At 34.6% G+C, this 19593-nt stretch overlaps 1 protein-coding gene across 2 annotated transcripts in view; it reads left to right on the forward strand.

Annotated features, from left to right (window-relative positions):
* Positions 1 to 19593, forward strand: part of olfm1a (olfactomedin 1a) — a 52044-nt gene that overhangs the window by 11187 nt on the left and 21264 nt on the right. For both annotated transcript variants that reach the window (XM_056458711.1, XM_056458710.1), the window contains exons 2-4: positions 5287 to 5436; positions 11605 to 11760; positions 16629 to 16848. In XM_056458711.1, the coding sequence (XP_056314686.1) occupies positions 5287 to 5436; positions 11605 to 11760; positions 16629 to 16848 (526 nt within the window). The remainder of the gene's footprint in view (positions 1 to 5286; positions 5437 to 11604; positions 11761 to 16628; positions 16849 to 19593) is intronic.

A 19593-nucleotide genomic window follows, 5' to 3' on the forward strand; every position in this document is an offset into this window, starting at 1 on the left:
GTACACTCAGACCCGGAAAAAGTCAGTTTTGAATATATTAAATTATGCAAATATCTTAATTTTTCGACTTAGTTTTGTAGTATCATAGTAGCTAAATAGACTACCTACCATGTTGCTAAATATTAAATGAGTGTGGTTAGGCTTATAGATTGTAACATTGTATTACCGTAAACCTCTTATTTAGGTATCAGTATTTATTATATGCCAGATTTAGTGCTTTAACTATTTAATAACTATTATATTTGAACTATTTGTTGTTTTTGGAAACTTTGATATAAATTGATATTGATTGTTCTGAAAATATATTTTATATTTCTGCACAAAAGGTGGCACATAATAACATCTCATCTCCTGTACAGGAATGAAAAATTTTGTGTGTATATATATATATATATATATATATATATATATATATATATATATATATATATATATATATATATATATATATATATATATATATATATATATATATATATACATATGAAGTTAGAATTATTAGCGCCCCTGTTTTTTTTTTTCTCCTAATTTCTGTTTAACAAAGAGAAGATTTTTTCAACATATTGCTAAACATAATAGGTTTAATAACTCATTTCTAATAACTGATTTATTTTATCTTTGCCATGATGACAGTAAATAATATTTGACTAGATATTTTTCAAGACACTTCTATACAGCTTAAAGTGACATTTAAAGGTTTAACTATGATAATTAGGTTAACTAGGCAGACTAGGGTAATTAGGCAAGTTAGTGTATAACAATGGTTTGTTCTGTAGATTATCGAAAAAAATATATAGCTTAAAGGGGCTAATAATTTTGACCTTAAAATGATTTGAATGAACTATATATATATATATATATATATATATATATATATATATATATATATATATATATATATATATATATATATATATATATATATATATATATGTTTATTTTTATTATATTTATTTATTTTTTTCAATATTTATTTTTAAGTCAGTACTAAAGTCAATCTGGAGCTTATCTAACAAAATAACTTATGATAATGATCCAAAAACTAGTACAACCAAATTTACAGAAAAATATTAAGTACAAATTTAAAAAAGAGGAAAAATCAAGAGAAGCAAAAAAATAAATAAGCTGAAATTTTGTAGGTTGTAATTTATTTTTGCAAAAATTTTATTGTATTATCTTTCCATTTCTAAATATATTTGGTGACTAAAATATTTTAATAGAAATATCAGTTTAATAAATCTGTTGTATCAAAATATTCATTTTCAAAATGGGCGGTATACTCAATTATGCTGAGCACTTATCTATATATATATATATATATATATATATATATATATATATATATATATATATATATATATATATATATATATATATATATATGAGGAGTTCAGATGCAAAAAACTCTAAGCGCCGTCTGACATTTCCATCAAAAATAAACATTTTCCTTTGTTTATATTGAGATATTTCACTTTAAATACCAGGAAAAGGACTTATTTTTTGCCATAAAAGTGAAGTTACTAAACACACATAGGAGCTTGATAAAAATTCTCATTTTAAAGGAAAATATCAGGCGGCATTTAGAGATTTTTGCATCTAAAGTCTTCATTTATATTCTATATTTTAATAGTTTGGTGATTTTGTTTTCTTTTTCTTCGTTTCAAGAGATCTTGAGTTCATCAGAAGGTGTGTGGGACAGGGGTGATAGGAGCCATCTGGCTAGAGTTGAGCCGACTGTGACAGTGTTATTAATTTAAATTGATATCCAATATTATGCAGCTCTTCCAATTTACAAAAACCTTTGTTTCCTCTGGTTCAAACGGCGCAATCAGGTGAAAATGGGTCTCAGCGGGGACATTATTGACTTTGAGTGTGTTTATAAGATTGGCTCATTTTATTATCAGTCACCTGCTACCTTAGAAATCCTGAGTTAAAATCAATACTTGTTTAATCAGTTGGTTGTGAGAAAGATAAAGATGTGATTTTCTTTTATTGTTTTTTTTTTTTTAACTGTATACAATATATTGTTTGTTCTTAGACAATACAACATTGTTTTATAATCTGAATTCAGCACTGTGGTGGTGGCAGATTTGCAAAGATATTCCTTTGACTTTAATAAAAAAGTGCTTTCTGTCCACATTGGATATGAATATGGATTATTCATTAGATTACTCAGGATTAGGGCAAGACATACGGAAACGCTCTCTCTTCCAGATGGCTCTTTTATGTAAAGCCACTGGGTCATAAAATCCCCTTCGAGAAAAAGATCATTTCGCATCAAAGCAGCTACTGTCAAAATCCTTAGAAAAGTGTGTTCTGTCAGTATATATTGACCACTAATACACTGCTCTGCTCCTGATGGACATGAAGAAACAAAACGGGAGTGAGTGGGTGAACATAATAAAGAATACACACACACACACATACACACACACACACACACTGTAGCAGGGTTTAATAATATGATTGTTTCATGTTCTTGATTTGCTGGCCTAAATAGAATTTACTGATACAGTGCTCACAAGTCTCTCTTTTAAATTCATATTTTTAATAAGAAGCTCTACAATATTATATTTGTGCATATACATTAGATTAGTCAGTACTGAAGCCAAATCTGGAGCTTATCTAACAAAATAACTTATGATAACGGTCCATAAACTAGTACACCCAAATTTATATGTTATAGAAAATATTAAATACAAATTTAAAAAAGAGAAAAAAAATCAAAAGAAGCAAAAAAATCTAAAAATTTAGTTGAAATTTTTGTAGGTTGTAATTTAATTTTGCAATATATTTCTTGAATTTAATTGTATTATCTTTCAGTTTCTAAATATGTTTGGTGAGTAAAATATTATTTTAATAAATATATCTGTTCAATAAATCTGTTTTGTTTAAATGCACCAAAATACATATATTCACTGAGAAATTAATCAAAATATTCATTTTTAAAATGGGATGTACTCAATTATATATGCTGAGCACTGTACATACTGATTTACTAGAATGTTTACTGTTTTAATAATGCATAAAAAAAAAATCTTTAAAATTAAATTACAAAATTGTGTGCGTGTGTGTGTGTGTGTGTGTGTGTGTGTGTTGTGTCAGTGTTTGCTGGAAAATTATTGTATATATTGGAGCATGCTATTATTTTCTCACTGAAAAAACTTTCAAGGTATGAAAATATTTTTTTCTGGCCTGCCATAAAATATGCATATCAATTTGTTAACAATTTATATAAAAAATATATTATATTTTTATCGCAACATAATAATAATAATAATAATAATAATAATAATAATAATAATAATAATAATAATAATAATAATAATAATAACAATAATAATAATAACAATAATTATTATTGTTATTATTATCATTATTATTAATAATAATAACATGATTGTTAAATAATAATAAAACAATTGTTATTATTAAATAAATAATAGTAAATTATTAATAATATTATTAGTATTAGTATTAATGGCTTTTCAAGGTAACTTTTAAAAAGAAATATTTTACAATTTATTAGTACATTTATTTATTACAATTATTTATTAGTAATTTATCATTAATTTGTTAAATATACCCCCTGTCTGATTATAATATAACGTTGGATACACACAATTTACTTCTACATTAACTAAACCGTCAGTGACATCATGCGGGTTTTGGAGTGATAACATTTGCTAATTAAATTTGAGATCGACATACACAGAACATGTACACTCTTCAAAACAGCTCTTTAAATCTCCAAGCGCAGACACAGAATGTAATGTTATGAAGAGTATAGATTGCACTGCTTGTTAGCTTGTTAGTTATGGAGCCAGATCAGTCTCAAAAAGAATACATTTACAAAATAGAATCACACAGCACAGCACAATTCACATTTACAATATCCAATTTGTAAATTTGTAAACCAACAATTCTTGAATTCACATGTAAAAATCATAAATATTTTCGGCAAATGAATTGGATTTGCGCATTTATGAATCTTTTTTTGAATTTATTAATTGGAATTGTGTATTTATGAATCGTGTTTTGATTTTAGGTACTGGATTTGCATATTCATGAATCCTGTTTTGAATGTACAAATTTGATTTGCATATTCATGAACCTTGCTTTGAATTTACGAATTAGAATTGTGTATTTATGAATCGTGTTTTGATTTTAAGTACTGGATTTGCATATTCATGAATCCTGTTTTGAATGTACAAATTGGATTTGCATATTCATGAACCTTGTTTTGAATTTACGAATTGGAATTGTGTACTTATGATTCGTGTTTTGAATTTAGGTATTGGATTTGCATATTCATGAATCCCGTTTTGAATTTAAGAATTGGATTTGCATATTTATGAATCATGTTCTGAATTTACTTATTGGAATTGTGTATTTATAAATCGTGTTTTGAATTTAGGTATTGGATTTGCATATTCATGAATCCCGTTTTAAATTTACGAATTGGATTTGCATATTTATGAATCATGTTCTGAATTTACTTATTGTAATTGTGTATTTATAAATCGTGTTTTGAATTTAGGTATTGGATTTGCATATTCATGAATCCTGTTTTGAATTTACGAATTGGATTTGCATACTTTTAATCGTGTTTTGAATTTGCGTATTGGATTTGAATATTTATGAATCGTGTTTTGAAATTACAAATTGGATTTGTGTATTTCTGAATCATGTTTTGAATTTACAAGTTGCATTTGCATATTCATGAATCATGTTTTGAACTTATGAATTGGATTTGTATATTCATGAATCGTATCTTCAATTTGCAAATAGTTTTGGTGTATTTCTGAATCGTGTTTTTAATTCATGAATTGGATTTGCATATTCATGAATCGTGTCTTGAATTTCCTAATGTTATTTTGTAAATATATTATTTTTAACACTGATCTGGCTCCATAGCTAATTTGGTCACCTTAACGATCTGTCCATATGTCACATTTGGAATAAACTATGCTTTAACCACAGATTGAGAGCTGCGGTTCCAATCATAAAAGTTGGAGACGATGTTTGCGAATGTTCATCTGAATGACAGAATTTGCAAACTTAGTTGGCTAACAATAGTTTTGGCAAACTCACCCCTGTTTTAAAGTTCTTGCCCGGTGAAAAGCATCAACTGGCCAAAAACACTCACTCTGCCCTTGTGTAGTGTTCAGGCAATTAACCTTCTCAAAGACTGCAGTGGCAGAAAGGATAAATTTGCTACAAAGCTGCTTCCTATAAAACAAACGGCGACCAGTAACTGACCTTCTTTCTCTTTGTTTATCCCAGGTGCTGCCTGCGAACCCTGAGGAGTCGTGGCAGGTGTACAGCTCGGCGCAGGACAGCGAGGGCAGGTGTGTGTGCACGGTTGTGGCTCCTCAGCAGACCATGTGCTCACGGGATGCCAGGACCAAGCAACTGAGACAGCTTCTGGAAAAAGTAACCTTTAAAAATAATCCACACAAAGCTCTACTGACAGATTAAACCGCACAACAGGTGCTTTTAATAAATCTTTTCAGCAGTGATGCACCGATTTAGATTTTTCACAGCAAAAATCGTCTGATTCCAATTGTCGTTTTACATTTTATAAAGCACTAATTAGACTGCATAATACAGCAAAATATAAACTGAATACATGATTTGACTTTTAAACTATTCTACATAAAGCATGCCTGTACAAAACAAAAACCAACCCAGGCTCATTCTAAAAAAGTACCTCTATGGACGTTTCTGGAGACCGCGAAATATGTCCTGGCGGCACGTTTTTCTGCAGTTTTTGTTTTCGCAAATCAACGAGAGGCCGCCGTGTATGCTTTTTGAGGTCTCAAATTTCCCTCGCGAGTGCCATTTGCGCCTGCTGTTCTCACGTAAACCCACCAGAGGCCACTGTAGACTGACTTTTTGACAGACTTTTTGACTGACTGAGCGAACAATCGACTGACCCACCCTCCCCCTTCCCTAAACCCTACCAATTTTATCAATTTGACCTGCCCACCCACTTCCCTAAACCCAAACAACACGTTTCAAAAGCAATCCAAAAAAAAGAAAAGCCCTCGTCAGATTTTTTTTACAATGTTTTCAGATTTTACCACATTCTCTCTCTGCTATTTACTTGTTTGTTTTATTATTTGGATTCTGTTTTTGTCTTACCTGCTTTCTGGAACCGTTCCTCACCGGACTCGAACCCCGTCGTCGAGGTCAATTCGTCTCTGTGTCTTAAGTCCGCCGACGTACATGGCGTGCTAACGGGACAAACTGGAATGCCGTCCATACGTAGGTAAGCGGTCAGCTTGTAAGCTTGAAAAGGAACGCCGTCACACCGCCCCGTAGCATTCATTTAAAAAAAATGAAATGCAGTCATACGTACCTCTGGCTACGTAATTCGCGGTCTCCAAAAACATCTGTAGGGCTACATTTTCAGAATGAGCCTGTGTTGACAAAAACAGTAGACAGGTTGAATAAAAATGCAGATTCACTCTCTGCCTATAGGTGGCAGATAATAATAAGAACACTTAGGGCCTACTCACACTATGCTATCAGATCCGTGCCCAGGCCCGTTTCCCGGATCGTTTGAAAAGTGTGAGTGCTCTGAATCAGGCTCAAGCATGGTTCACTTGGCCAGCCCTGGCCCGGTTGGAAGAGGTGTGCCAGAGCACGGTTCACTTGGGGACTGGTGCGGTATGCTCATAGTGTGAGTGCAAAGCACGCCAGAGCCCAAAACTGAAGACGAGACATGACTTTCACAGGATTGTTTCATACGGATTTATTAATCATGCTTACTGTTCAATGAACACGAACTGTCGTAGATTATTAAAGACGCAAACCCCTCACTGCACGGCAGCTGCACCTTTAGCAAACCTCCTAATTCCTGCAGCACGAGGACTTTATGATTGTTTATGAGCGTCAAAAGTGGCTGATCTGTTCAGCGAAATATTTGACTGCTTGTCACTGCATATTAAGCGACTAAAACAATATAACTAAAGAAATCTCCACTGTTGCTGAGCGAGAGCACTTACTGAACAGCGCATCATCGATGATGTAAGAGTGCCCAGGCCTGAATGAAATGTGAGTGGCCTGGTTCAAGGCAACTGTACATAGTGTGAGTACGCTATTATAATGGCATTTCTTCTGTGTTTGCTCTGGTATTTTTATTTGAACAACGAACTGAAATTATGAAATTTAAAATAAAATCCAGCCAAAACAAAGTTCATTTTGATTTCATTTTGGCAGTTCAAAACAACTCATCTCAAAACAAACTTTCTGAGGGGAGTTTGTTTTGGCTCCTATAGTTTGTTTTGGCTCCTATACACCTGTGGCGATTATGCAATCAGTGGGTGTGTTTCGAAACTCCGCCTTCTTTGATTGATTCATGTCTAATATCAGTGGAAGTCAGATAGGAAAACAGGAGAACAGCATCTGAAACAATAACTTCAAGATGAAGCAGCATGAATATACTGGAGGGCCGAGTATCCACACCTGTACAATCGCTCATGAAGAGGAGGTTTGAAAACACAGCCTTTTCGATCTTCTTTTGCCCTCAAACGAAGAACAAAAAGATACTTTTTTTGAAGTATACTTAATACAGACATAATCTATAAAGAAAGTACTATCTGAATAAAAAGACATAGTACATTACGAGGTTGATATGTCACCTTGAATTGTAATGCCTGTTTCACAGCGTAAGTGGAAGCAGAGCGTGAGCAGCGCATGTGCATCACATAGAGAGCAGAAGCAGTGCACAGGCTTTTGCCTTTCACACCAGCTGCACCTGCAGTGCGCAGCTCATCGGCAGCTGCTGCACAGATCAATCACCCTCAATCTATTCAATTTAGTTACCTGTATATCTATAAATAGGCCTACACTTTTTTAAACTTTTCATCTGCACCAAGGCCCGCAGCAACTTCCTCCTATGCTGTTTCCTTAACCTGCAAGTGTTTATTTTACAAATTATACAGATCCTAAAGAGCTGTAGCCTATGTTTCTCATGCTCTGAGGAGTGTCATAGATGTCTTTTCATGTGTGCTCGGTCAGAAGACAATCGCCTGTGTGCAATGATATTTATACAATATAATTATAAGGATATTTACACATGATCAAACTAGTGTGCAACTTACTAATACTAATACTAATATTGTTTTAAATTTCGTTTTGTAGATCAGGCCCAAATAAATATTTGTTGTCGTTTTTAATCGTTTAAGTTCATTTGATTGACTATATATAAATCAGTGGATACTATCGATGGTTTTATTGGGTAAAATTGCTACTTTTTACTGTCATTCAATGTGTTTTGTTCATTATCAATGCACTTACTTTAATTGAGTGTGAGCTGTGTGGCAAAAATAGACCCAGCGCCGAAACTATCGCTGCACTGCCGCTTCAGCAACGCTCACGCCTCGCACTGACGCTCTGCTTCTGCATGCGGTATGAAAGCTCTAATCTGTTAACATGGACGCCGAAAAAAACACGTGCTGCTCACGCTCTGCTCACGCTTGAGGTGTGAAACAGGCTTACGACTCTATCTGACATTTTTGTCAAAATTGTTATCTGCATATTCTTATTCTGTGGTAACGTATTTACATCATGTGTTTGTGTGTGTACATTTTGGATCCTTTATTTATAAAAAAATAACTTGATTCTATAAGGTTCTGTTTGTGAGCCAGTTACAAAATGTGAAAGTAGGACCAATCAGGATCATCTCAGAAATTAAGATCAGTGCTGAAGGGATAATAAAAATTCACCTAAAATGAAAATTTCCTCACATTTACTCACACTTAGGTGGTCTGAGTTTCTTTTTTCTATTGAACACAAAACAAAATAAGAATGTTGGGCGAAAAGCAGCCAATTACCCACACGGTAAAAACCTATATGAACATATGTGTTTTATTATAGGTTTTGATATAGGTTTTTAATATATGTGGCATATATAAAAATTTTGGCTGTATTATATGTACATATTTGTACACATGAAGATTTCAGATGCAAAAACCTCTAAATCCATCACACCTCTTTTCTTGTAAATGAGCATTTTCTATCAGGCTCCTCTAATATGGTTCAGAAGTTTAATTTTATATGTAATGAAAAGATTATTATAGAAAATATGAGCTAGGCATCATGACAGTTGCCAAAGTGAGATATGAGCTATATAGGAGACATATCTTGTATGTACAGTGCATTTGGAAAGTATTCATAGCTCTTAACGTTTTCCACATTTTTTTATGTTATGTCAAAGCACAAACCAAGCATGAAGACAAAGGAATTGTCTGTAGGCCTCCGAGACAGGATTGTCATGAGGCACAAGGCTGGGGAAGGTTACAGAAACATTTCTGCTGCTCTGAAAGTTCTAATGAGCACAGTGGCCTCCATCCGTAAGTGGAAGATGTTTGGAACCACCAGGACTCTTCTTAGAGCTGGCCGGCCATCTTAGCTGAGTGATCGGGGGAGACGGGACTTAGTCAGGGAGGTGATCAATAACCCGATGATCACTCTGTCTGAGCTCCAGCATTCTTCTGTGGAGAGAGAAGAACCTTACAGAAGGACAACCATCTGTGCAGCAATCCACCAATCAGGCCTGTATGGTAGAGTGGCCAGACGGAAGCCACTTCCTGCTGGAATTTGCCAAAAGGCACCTGAAAGACTCTCAGACCATAAGAAAGTAAATTCTCTGGTCTGATGAGACTAAAATTGAACTCTTTGGAGTGAATGCCAAGCGTTACACTTGGAGAAAACCAAGCACCGCTCATCTCCAAGTTAATACCATCCCTAGAGTGATGCATCATGCCGTGGTGATGTTTTTTAGCGGCAGGAACTGGAAGACTAGTCAGGATAGAGGGAAAGATGAATGCAGCAATGTACAGAGACACCCTGATTGAAAACCTGCTTCAGAGTGCTCTTGACCTCAGACTGGGGAGACGGTTCATCTTCCAGCAGGACAATGACCCAAAGCACACCGCCCAAATATCAATGGAGTGGCTTCACAACAACTCGGTGAATGTCCCTGAGTGGCCCAGCCAGAGCCCAGACCTAAATCCTATTGAACATCTCTGGAGAGATCTGAAAATGGCTGTACACCGCTGTTTTCTATCCAACCTGACAGAGCTTGAGAGGTACTGCAAAGAGGAATGGGCAAAAATTCCCAAAGACAGGTGTGCCAAGCTTGTGGCATCATATTCAAAAAGACTTGAGGCTGTAATTGCTGCCAAAGGTGCATCAACAAAGTATTGAGCAAAGACTGTAAATACTTCTGTACATGTGATTTTTCAGGTTTTTTATATTTATTAAATTTGCAACAATTTCAAAAAATCTTTTGTCATTATGGGGTATTGTATGTAGAATTTTGAGGAAATAAATGAATCCATTTTGGAATAAGGCTGTAACATAAAAAATATGAAAAAAGCGCTATGAATACTTTCCGGATGCACTGTATGTGCATATATACTGCATATGGGTTTCATATATACACATATATCTTCATATAGGTTCTTTCCATGTGAAGGGTCCATAGTAGGATTTTTGTGTTCAAAGGAAGAAAGTAATTCAGATTTGGAACAAGTGGAGAGTGAGTAAATGATGACAGAATGTTTATTTTAGGTGAACTGAGATGTTTACTCTAGCTGTATTGAATTTGACAAATATAAGTGATCACCTAAACATAAGTTATTATGAAAACATCAAACCTTATTTTTAATTTAATGTCAGTTAAAAACATCACAGAATCACAAAAGTGTAAAATCTACAAAAGTCAGTATTTGTTAAATTTGGTTTGGAAATTTGGTCTATTTTTGTGGGTGCTGCCAGTACGTCTGTTAGGACATCTGTGCTCTGTCTCTGTCCTCTGTTAATGTTCTGTTTACACACTTTGTAATATAAAATCATTGCAGTGCAATTTATATGCAAATCTAGAACAAATTAGGAGAAAAAAATCTGGCTGGACAATCGGTGCATTTCTACATGTTAGGTAAGGTTTTCACCAGCTACATGGCTTAGGCCCACACAGAATCAGCGTTCTCAGAAATCCACAGATTTCCTCAGATTTTTAACCCATCATTAAGTCTATTTATTTACTTGAGTAAATGTGTGTGAATTTATATTTATTGAGTTTTTAAGTTAATTTCAGTAATATTATTTACTAATATGTTCACATGATTCATTTACAATACAGTTTGTAAAGTAATATTTTCTATATAGTAGATATATTATACAAGAGACTTGCTTTGTTTACCAAATAAGTGGATACAATTGGATTTGTGGCGACGCAGTAGGTAGTGTTGTTGCCTCACAGCAAGAAGGTTGCTGGTTCAAGCCTCGGCTGGGTCAGTTGGCGTTTCTGTGTGGAGTTTGCATGTTCTCCCTGCGTTTGCGTGGGTTTCCTCTGCTCCGGTTTCCGGTTGGATAAAATGGTGGTTCATTTCGTTGTGATTAATAAAGAGACTAAGCCGAAAACAAAATGAATGAATGAATGATGAATTGGATTTGTACTGTAAACATTAAATAAACGTTAAAATTTTTGTACAAAATTCTCAGCAGAAATAGCAAAAAATGCTGCAGATTCTGTCTAGCCCTACCTATGACTCTTTTCATATGCATGTTCTTGTTCTCACTGTCTCTCAGGTCCAGAATATGACTCAGTCCATCCAGAATCTTGACCAGAGGACCCAGAAAGACCTGCAGTATGTGCAAAGAATGGAGGTGCAGCTTAGAGGACTGGAAACCAAGTTCAAACAGGTGGAGGAAAGCCACAAGCAGAATATCGCCAAGCAATACAAGGTGCGTACTATGATTTCCATTTAGATTTTGACATTGTCATTGCCATGTATTGTGACAACATAAACGTTTTTTTTTTCTATTTAAAGGCACAGTTCACCCAAAAATGTAAATTTTGTCATCATTTACTCTCCCTAAACATATTTGAGTTTCTTTATTCTGCTGAACACAAAGGAAGATATTTTGAAGAATGTTGGAAACCGGTAGCTATTGACAGCCAATAGTAGATTTTAATTCCTACTATGGATGTCAGTGGCTACCTGTTTCAAGCATTCCTCAAAATATCCTCCTTTGTGTTCAACAGAAGAAAGAACTCGGACACTAGAGTAAATGGTCACCCTCGTTTCATTCAAAACCCATGAAACATTTGTTCATCATTAGAAATCCAATACTTTCACTGGAGAGACAGAAAATAATCAAATTAACACTTCACTTTTTTAAAAATTAGACTTCCCTAGAGATACATTTAGGTTTGACCATTTTTGAATCCATTTTAGCCAATCTTCTGGTTTGGAGGGAGCACTTTTAGCTTAGCTTAGCATAGATCATTCACTCATATTACCATTAGCTTCTTGCTAATACCCTGGCTACAGAAGGCACGGTGAGATTAGGCAGCACCTGAAAATACTCCCCATGCAGCACCAAGCACTACACATTGAACACCAGTTAGAATGTGCATAATATCAATGCACCGGCTGTAGCCATGGGATGGTAGCAAAGTTATTGATTATCACACCGAAATATTCCAGAGAGTAGAGTTCCTAATAGTTCCATATTAGGCTAGAATATAGCAACTTTCATTTTCCATCAGTCTTAGTACACAGTGTAACTACAGAAGAGTCAAGCTTTAAATTGGAAAAGTATCTCTTATCTTTAGTGATGATGCTAATGGTCTAATCCGACTCAATGATCTATGCTAAGCTAAGCTAATGTAAGCTGAATGAAATCAAAAATGGTTAAACGCAACTGTTTAACTCTAGGGGGGTTTTAAAATGAGCCTTTCTCCCAAAATAAAAGTGTATTGTTACTTAAATAATATCTTCATTAGCGTTGAACGAAGATGAACAAATGAAAAAATTCTGGGTGTGGATGATTATGCGGTAGCTGAAGTTTAATTTTGGGGAGAACTGAACCCTTTAACATGTCATTGCCCAATCATTCTTTGATAAACTAGTAAGCATTATCATTTTCTGCACATCTGTGCGCTCAGAGTATATGTTGTGAGTGATTTTCTCATCCTAAGTGGACGCCGCGGGCATTTTCCCTACAAGAAGTGAATTACAAAATATGATTCACTTTGGCGCCATAGCTGCTTTTCCATCTTAGGCGTTGTTAGCTGCTTGACATCAATTGCATCTGCGTGCTAATGAGGCCAGTGCTATTTTTTTTCTAAACGGAGGCACGGTGATTTCTGCGCATTGCAATTTGTAGCCTGTATCGAGTTCCTGAAGTGCCATAGATTTTATAGATCAATCTAGCACAATCTGTTAGCTCCTTTCACATCACTGCGCCCTTCAAAGTCTTTTAAACAAAAATAGCGTGTTGAACATTTAGATCTAATGAAACTGAATATTGTGGTCAGGCAGGTCAGCACCGGCTGCATCCTCTTGTTTATTTATACTGCTCAAAACAATTTATGGCTTGACCTTTAAACATTTATTACATGAAGGCATCAGATATTTGGATGCAATTGCTGGAAAAGGTCAACATATACAACATCATATGATCTTTAAATCAGAGTGCTTTTCATTTTCAGAAGTTCAGATGTATGCCGAGAATATACAAGCATGGCATTTCAGTCCAAGCTGGAGAATATATAGAATGAGTTTAAGAAATGGAGGCCAAAAGGGTATTTTTCTTCCTTTAGTTGTTTTGACATGAGTGATTATAGACTTTATGATGCCAGTGCAATATAAACATGATCTAAGCCAGATTTCAGTAAATTAGGGACAGAAAGACTAAAGGCTGATTTATACTTCTGCATCAAGTGCATGCGTATGATCTACCGCAGCCTTCCCGCGGTCGCAGACCCCCTCGTCGTGGCTGATGCCTACTCTGATGCACACCTCTCAAAAAAATTGAACTACATGTCGCAACGACGCATAGCACAAGCTCTGTGATTGGTCAGCTTGTTAGCGGTGGCGAGTGTGGTGCTGAGAGCCGTGGAGCGAGTGTTTACAAGTAGAGTCCCGTGAAATAGCTCTAGATGGAAACTTTTGTCTTGTGTTTACCGCCGGTTCCCACCTCTGAATGAGTGAGTTTGAGCTTCTTGTACATTAAGGTAGTGTTCAGAAAAAACAAATCAACAGTGAAGAAACTCAACACAGAGGAATATAAAAACCTACTGCCAGCTAGTGTTTTGGAAGTGTTATTGCAGAGCAACGCAAACAGCTTTAAATTCTGATTTATGGTTCTGTGTCAAGTGATCCGTTTCCATCTGGAGCTCCATCACGCAGCGCTACCAAGCCGACCAATCACAGAGCTTGCACTATGCGTCATTGCGAAGGCCAGTTACTTTTTTGAGAGGTACGCATCAGCATCGGCATCAGCCATGGCAAGGGCTATGCGACTGTACGAAGACTACGCCGGACCATATGTGTGCGCTTGATGCTTGACGCTATTTATATGTATATAGATATAATTTTTTTTTTAATTTTCACTTAATTTAATTGATATATATTTATATATATATATATATATATATATATATATATATATATATATATATATATATATATATATATATATATATATATATATACAGTTGAAGTCAGAATTATTAGCGAATGATATATAGTAAATATTGCACAGCATAAATGAGTACCACTTTGAAATTTTTATTTTTATTAATTTCACAGTGATAATTGACATTGTTTTGTTGCATTTAAACAAACAGTTTGGAAGTAGTCCCCAGAACCATTTAAACTCAAAGGAGGTTTCAATATATATATATTTTTTTGTTAATTAATTAATAATATCATTCAGAAGGTCATGATTCGCACTCGTTAAACATTAATTTATATAGCTTTATTTGACATTCTTAGGAGATACAAAAACTGATTTGTTCTGGAACAGTGCCTTCCTCTGTGCGTATTTAATTAATAAGAAAAATATATAATTAAAGAATAATTTTTGCAACTACATTTGAATTTAAATGTATTTAATATGCATTGAAATGCATTAAAATTTTATTTTTATACACACACACACACACACACACACACACACACACACACACACTACCGGTCAAAGGTTTGGGGTCAGTAGGATTTTTTTAATGGTTTAAAATAAGCTTCTCCTGCTCACCAAGGCTGCATTAAAAATACAGTACAAATTGTAAAATTGTGAAATGTTATTACACTAAAAAAATAACTGTTAAAATGTAGCTTATCATTTAATTTAATAATTTATTCCAGTGATTTTAATGATGAATTTTCAGCTTCATTACTCCAGTTTTCAGAGTCACACGATTCTTCAGAAATCACTCTAATATTAATAATTATTGTTATTATTATTATTATTAGTAGTAGTAGTTGTTGCAGTAGTAGTAGTATTAATATTATCATTATTATTAATGGTAATAGTAATAAAAGAAAATAATGACTGGACTTATAATTTCATCTGAAAATAAATAATAAATAAATATTTGATAAATAATATTTAACAATTGAACTTTTTTACATGTAATAAATGCCGCCTTGATCAACAGAATGATTTTATTTAAATTATTAAATGAAATGAATAATTAGAAGAAAAAACTGACCCCAAACTTTTGACTCATGGTTTGTCCTCTTTATTAAAATGTTAATTAATTCATTTCCCCAACATTTTAACTTGTGTCTACTAATTTTCGCACCATGATCTACAGTTATTTTGTTAGGTTAGTTGTAGTCATGGCTTTGGTACTGAAGGTACATATACACAGATACACAGAGAGATCTGTAAGGTGTGTGCTCATCTCTGCTGTCCACTGTATATTCTTCTTTTAACAGAAAGTTAGCAAATTACAATGATTTTGGAAGGATTGCGTGACACAGGAGAAATTCTGCATTCAAACTGTGCTAGTATTTCTTAGTTTTACTGTATTTTCAATGAAATAAATGCCAAAGTGGGAAGCATATGAGGAATACATTTAATAATAACTAAACAGTTTCATTCTTTATACACATCCTTACTTTTTGTGTATAAACTTAGAGTAGAAACCATCATCTCCAAACAACTTCATTCACGCATCTGTGTGTAAATTCATCCTATCAAATTACGATTAACGTACCTTTAAATCATCAAATGTGTTGCATAATTTCTGTACATACAGCTGTATCTGTGAAAATGTGTGTATTAGAAAGGCTAGCGAGTTAGCTATTCAACCCCATTTCGTTTTCTTGCTTGCAGGGCTAACTTTATGCATTAAATCAAAGCTGCAGAGACTGAAGAACAAGTTCAATCCCAGTGTAATCTCCAACTGGTCAACTGATCGCATCATTCAGTTTATTTTAAACACAGAGCACCTTGCCAAGTCTTTTTTGTGCATGCCACTATTTGCAGACTACCGTTGAGTAGATCCTCTTATGTTATGACATGTCTTTACTAACTCCAATTTGTTAATGCACATTTGATATTTGGAATCGAGCGAAGCTATTGTTGTATGTGAAGCATGTAAGACCTGCATTTTAAGCATTGAAACAAAAAATAAAGAGAGTTTTTTCACATATTGCTGGTGTACTGAGAACTTGTTTTACGCCTCTACATCTATTCCACTTGTATAATATATATATATTGTTATTGAGTAGACAAGAGAGGGCAAGACAGGGTGTTTGGACGCGATCGTTTGCACGCATGCCTACTGAACCAAGCCTATTTTAACCTTTCAGGCCATAAAAGCGAAAATGGAGGAACTTAGGCCAATGATACCAGTGTTGGAGGAATACAAGGCCGATGCAAAATTGGTAATGCAGTTTAAAGAGGAGGTCAAGAATCTGACGTCAGTGCTAAGTGAGCTGCAGGAGGAGATCGGGGCCTTTGACTACGAGGAGCTCCACAACAGGGTGTCTAATCTTGAGGAGAGGCTTCGTGCGTGCATGCAAAAATTAGGTAGGATGAGTTTCAGCACAAACACAAGCAACCTTTACGCTTCATTTCAAAACATACAGTATATATGGGTTGTTGACATGCCGTTGCAGTTCCAGGGCTTGCAAAACTGCTAGCCTGATGTCTCAGGCAGTGTTGGATGAGTTACTTTTGAAAAGTAATAGATTACAATTTACTGATTACTACTTGAAAATTGTAATCTGATTACATTACTAATTACTTCATGTAAAATGTAATCAGATTACTAGTTACTTTAATTTGAAGTTACTTTTAAAACATATAAAATATACTGCAGCTCTTTCAGTAATTTAATATTCACTAGTCGAGTTAAAAGCAGTCGATAGTTCATTAAAGACTGGACAAAGATTGCATTTCACAGCAATATTTTTGTTTTTTTGCTTGATGAAATCAAAGTAATGTCTGTATTTCCACTTGAAGAAGCAAACACTCTTAACAGCAACCATTTCAGCTCGCGTTCTCCAGCAACTGAAAAGCACATGCTAATTAACTGAGATTGCAGCTGAAATTTTCTTCTAAACACTATATTTGTATTGTAAGTAACACAATTACATTGACTTTATTAACTGTAATCACATTTAAAATGTAATTCATTACATTACTGCGTTCCCCAAAAATGTAATTAGAATACAGAAACGTGTTACTGTGGAATGCGTTACACCCAACTCTGGTCCCAGGGCTATTATGTTTTCTAGTTGGGCTACCAAAAATGAATCCCCCCTATGGCCATCTTAATGGACGAAAAAATATAGCCTATTTCAGTCTTTTCTCTAATAGATTATGTATGTTGTACGTCATTTGCATGCATTGAGGAGCCACTATATATAACAACATACCAAGTTGTTAAAATAATAATAAAACAATAAAAGCGAGGGCAGGTTTTTACATTATTTGTGTGTAGCCTTTAATGAATGCCATCATAGCTTTTTATATTTAGTAAATGTATGTATTTATTTTTATTTAGTAAATAAGGCTGTTTGGGCCACTTGAATTTATTTTGGGCTACCAAAAACTTGCCCAAAAGGCTACCAGGGATTTTGGAAATTTTGCGACCCAAGGTCAGGTGACTAAAATTCAATGTCTAACCAGTGTTTAAGGACAATGTTATTTTGATGTTCAATAATGACGTCAAATGACGTTGATATTTGGTTGATTTTAGGTTGTGTTTGAAAGTGACCGAAATCCAACGTCAAGCCAACATCTTAAAGCAACGTCATATTGACGCCAAATACTGACATTTATTCGTCAGGTATGGCAAGCAAAATTCAATGTATGATAGACATCATAGTTGTAACATTCACACAACGTCAAGCTGTAACATCATTAGACGTTGACATCTGGTTGATTTTAGGTTGTGTTGGAAAAGTTACCCAAAATCCAACGTCGAGCCAACATCTTAAACCAACGTCATGTTGATGTCAAATACTGACATTTATTCATCAGGTATGGCAACCAAAATCAGCGTATGATAGACGCCATAATGGTAACGTCCACACAACATCAAGCTACAACATCATTAGACGTTGATATTTGAATGATTTTAGGTTGTGTTGTTAAGTGAACAAAATCCACCATCGAGCCAAAATCTTAATCCAACGTCATACTGATGTCAAATACTGACATTTATTTGTCAGGTATAGCAACCAAAATCCAACGTCTGATAGACGTCATAGTAGTAACGTCCACACAACGTCAAGCTGTAGCATCATTAGACGTTGATATTTGGTTGATTTTAGGTTGGACATTGACGTCAGCATGACGTTGGGTTCTGACCAGGGGCAGACTGGCCATAGGGAGCACCAGGATCCTCTCAGTAGCCTGACGGTCAATCTGGCCTGCCACCATGACTCTGCACCCCCAACCCCCCCCCCCCCCGGGTTTTTACTTACCGATCGACCATACACCTCCCCCCCATTTGATGCGGCCTGAATAACAGTAAATTTTCCCGAGTGAAAATGCTGTCCCAGTCCGCCCCTGGTTCTGACGTCAACCTGATTTTCATATCCAAACAAAATGCAACATCCCCCGACATTGCCTGACGTCTGATTGTCTGACAAATCTGTCGTCATGTTGACATCCTGTGCTTGCTGGGATCTTTACTTAATATTCGACTGATTTTGCGCTTAAAAGAAAAATCTTTAATTTGACCTATACAATGAATTTCCATCTATTAACAAGATAATACCCATGCAACATTAGACTGGTTTTGTGGTCCAGGGTCTCAGATGAATTTTCTTTTCAAAAGATGGCAGATGTTCAGAAAAACAAATGTTTTCATTTGTTGTAAACAAAAAGAAGGGCATTTATATTGACTTATAAACTGATTTATTGACATTTAATAGCCACTTTCACACAGCAATATCTGTAAATACATGTAAAATACCATTACTAGTACTTTTAAAAATGGACTGTTCACACATGATGTCTTTCAAGTAAGTTATCTGTAATTTTACGGAAAAGTCTGTTTGTGTGAACAACAATTGTGATTTATGCTCTAAAAATGTCTTTTTATTTTAAAATTGTCAACAATATCATCAGTAGTTTTTAGAATAAATCAGAAATTACAGAAATGCAGAGAAACCGAAAAAATTCTAAGTGTTCTCTTAATTTTTGAAACGTTTAGTTTTTTCCAAAAGTTTTTCTTGAAACCATAGATGCTTATTAAAGGTATAGTTAACGCAAAAATGAAAATTCACTCTGTTTATTCTCCCTCAAGTGGTTCTAAACCTT

This window comes from Danio aesculapii, chromosome 5 (assembly GCF_903798145.1).
Source record: "Danio aesculapii chromosome 5, fDanAes4.1, whole genome shotgun sequence".
Taxonomy (NCBI): Eukaryota; Metazoa; Chordata; class Actinopteri; order Cypriniformes; family Danionidae; genus Danio; species Danio aesculapii.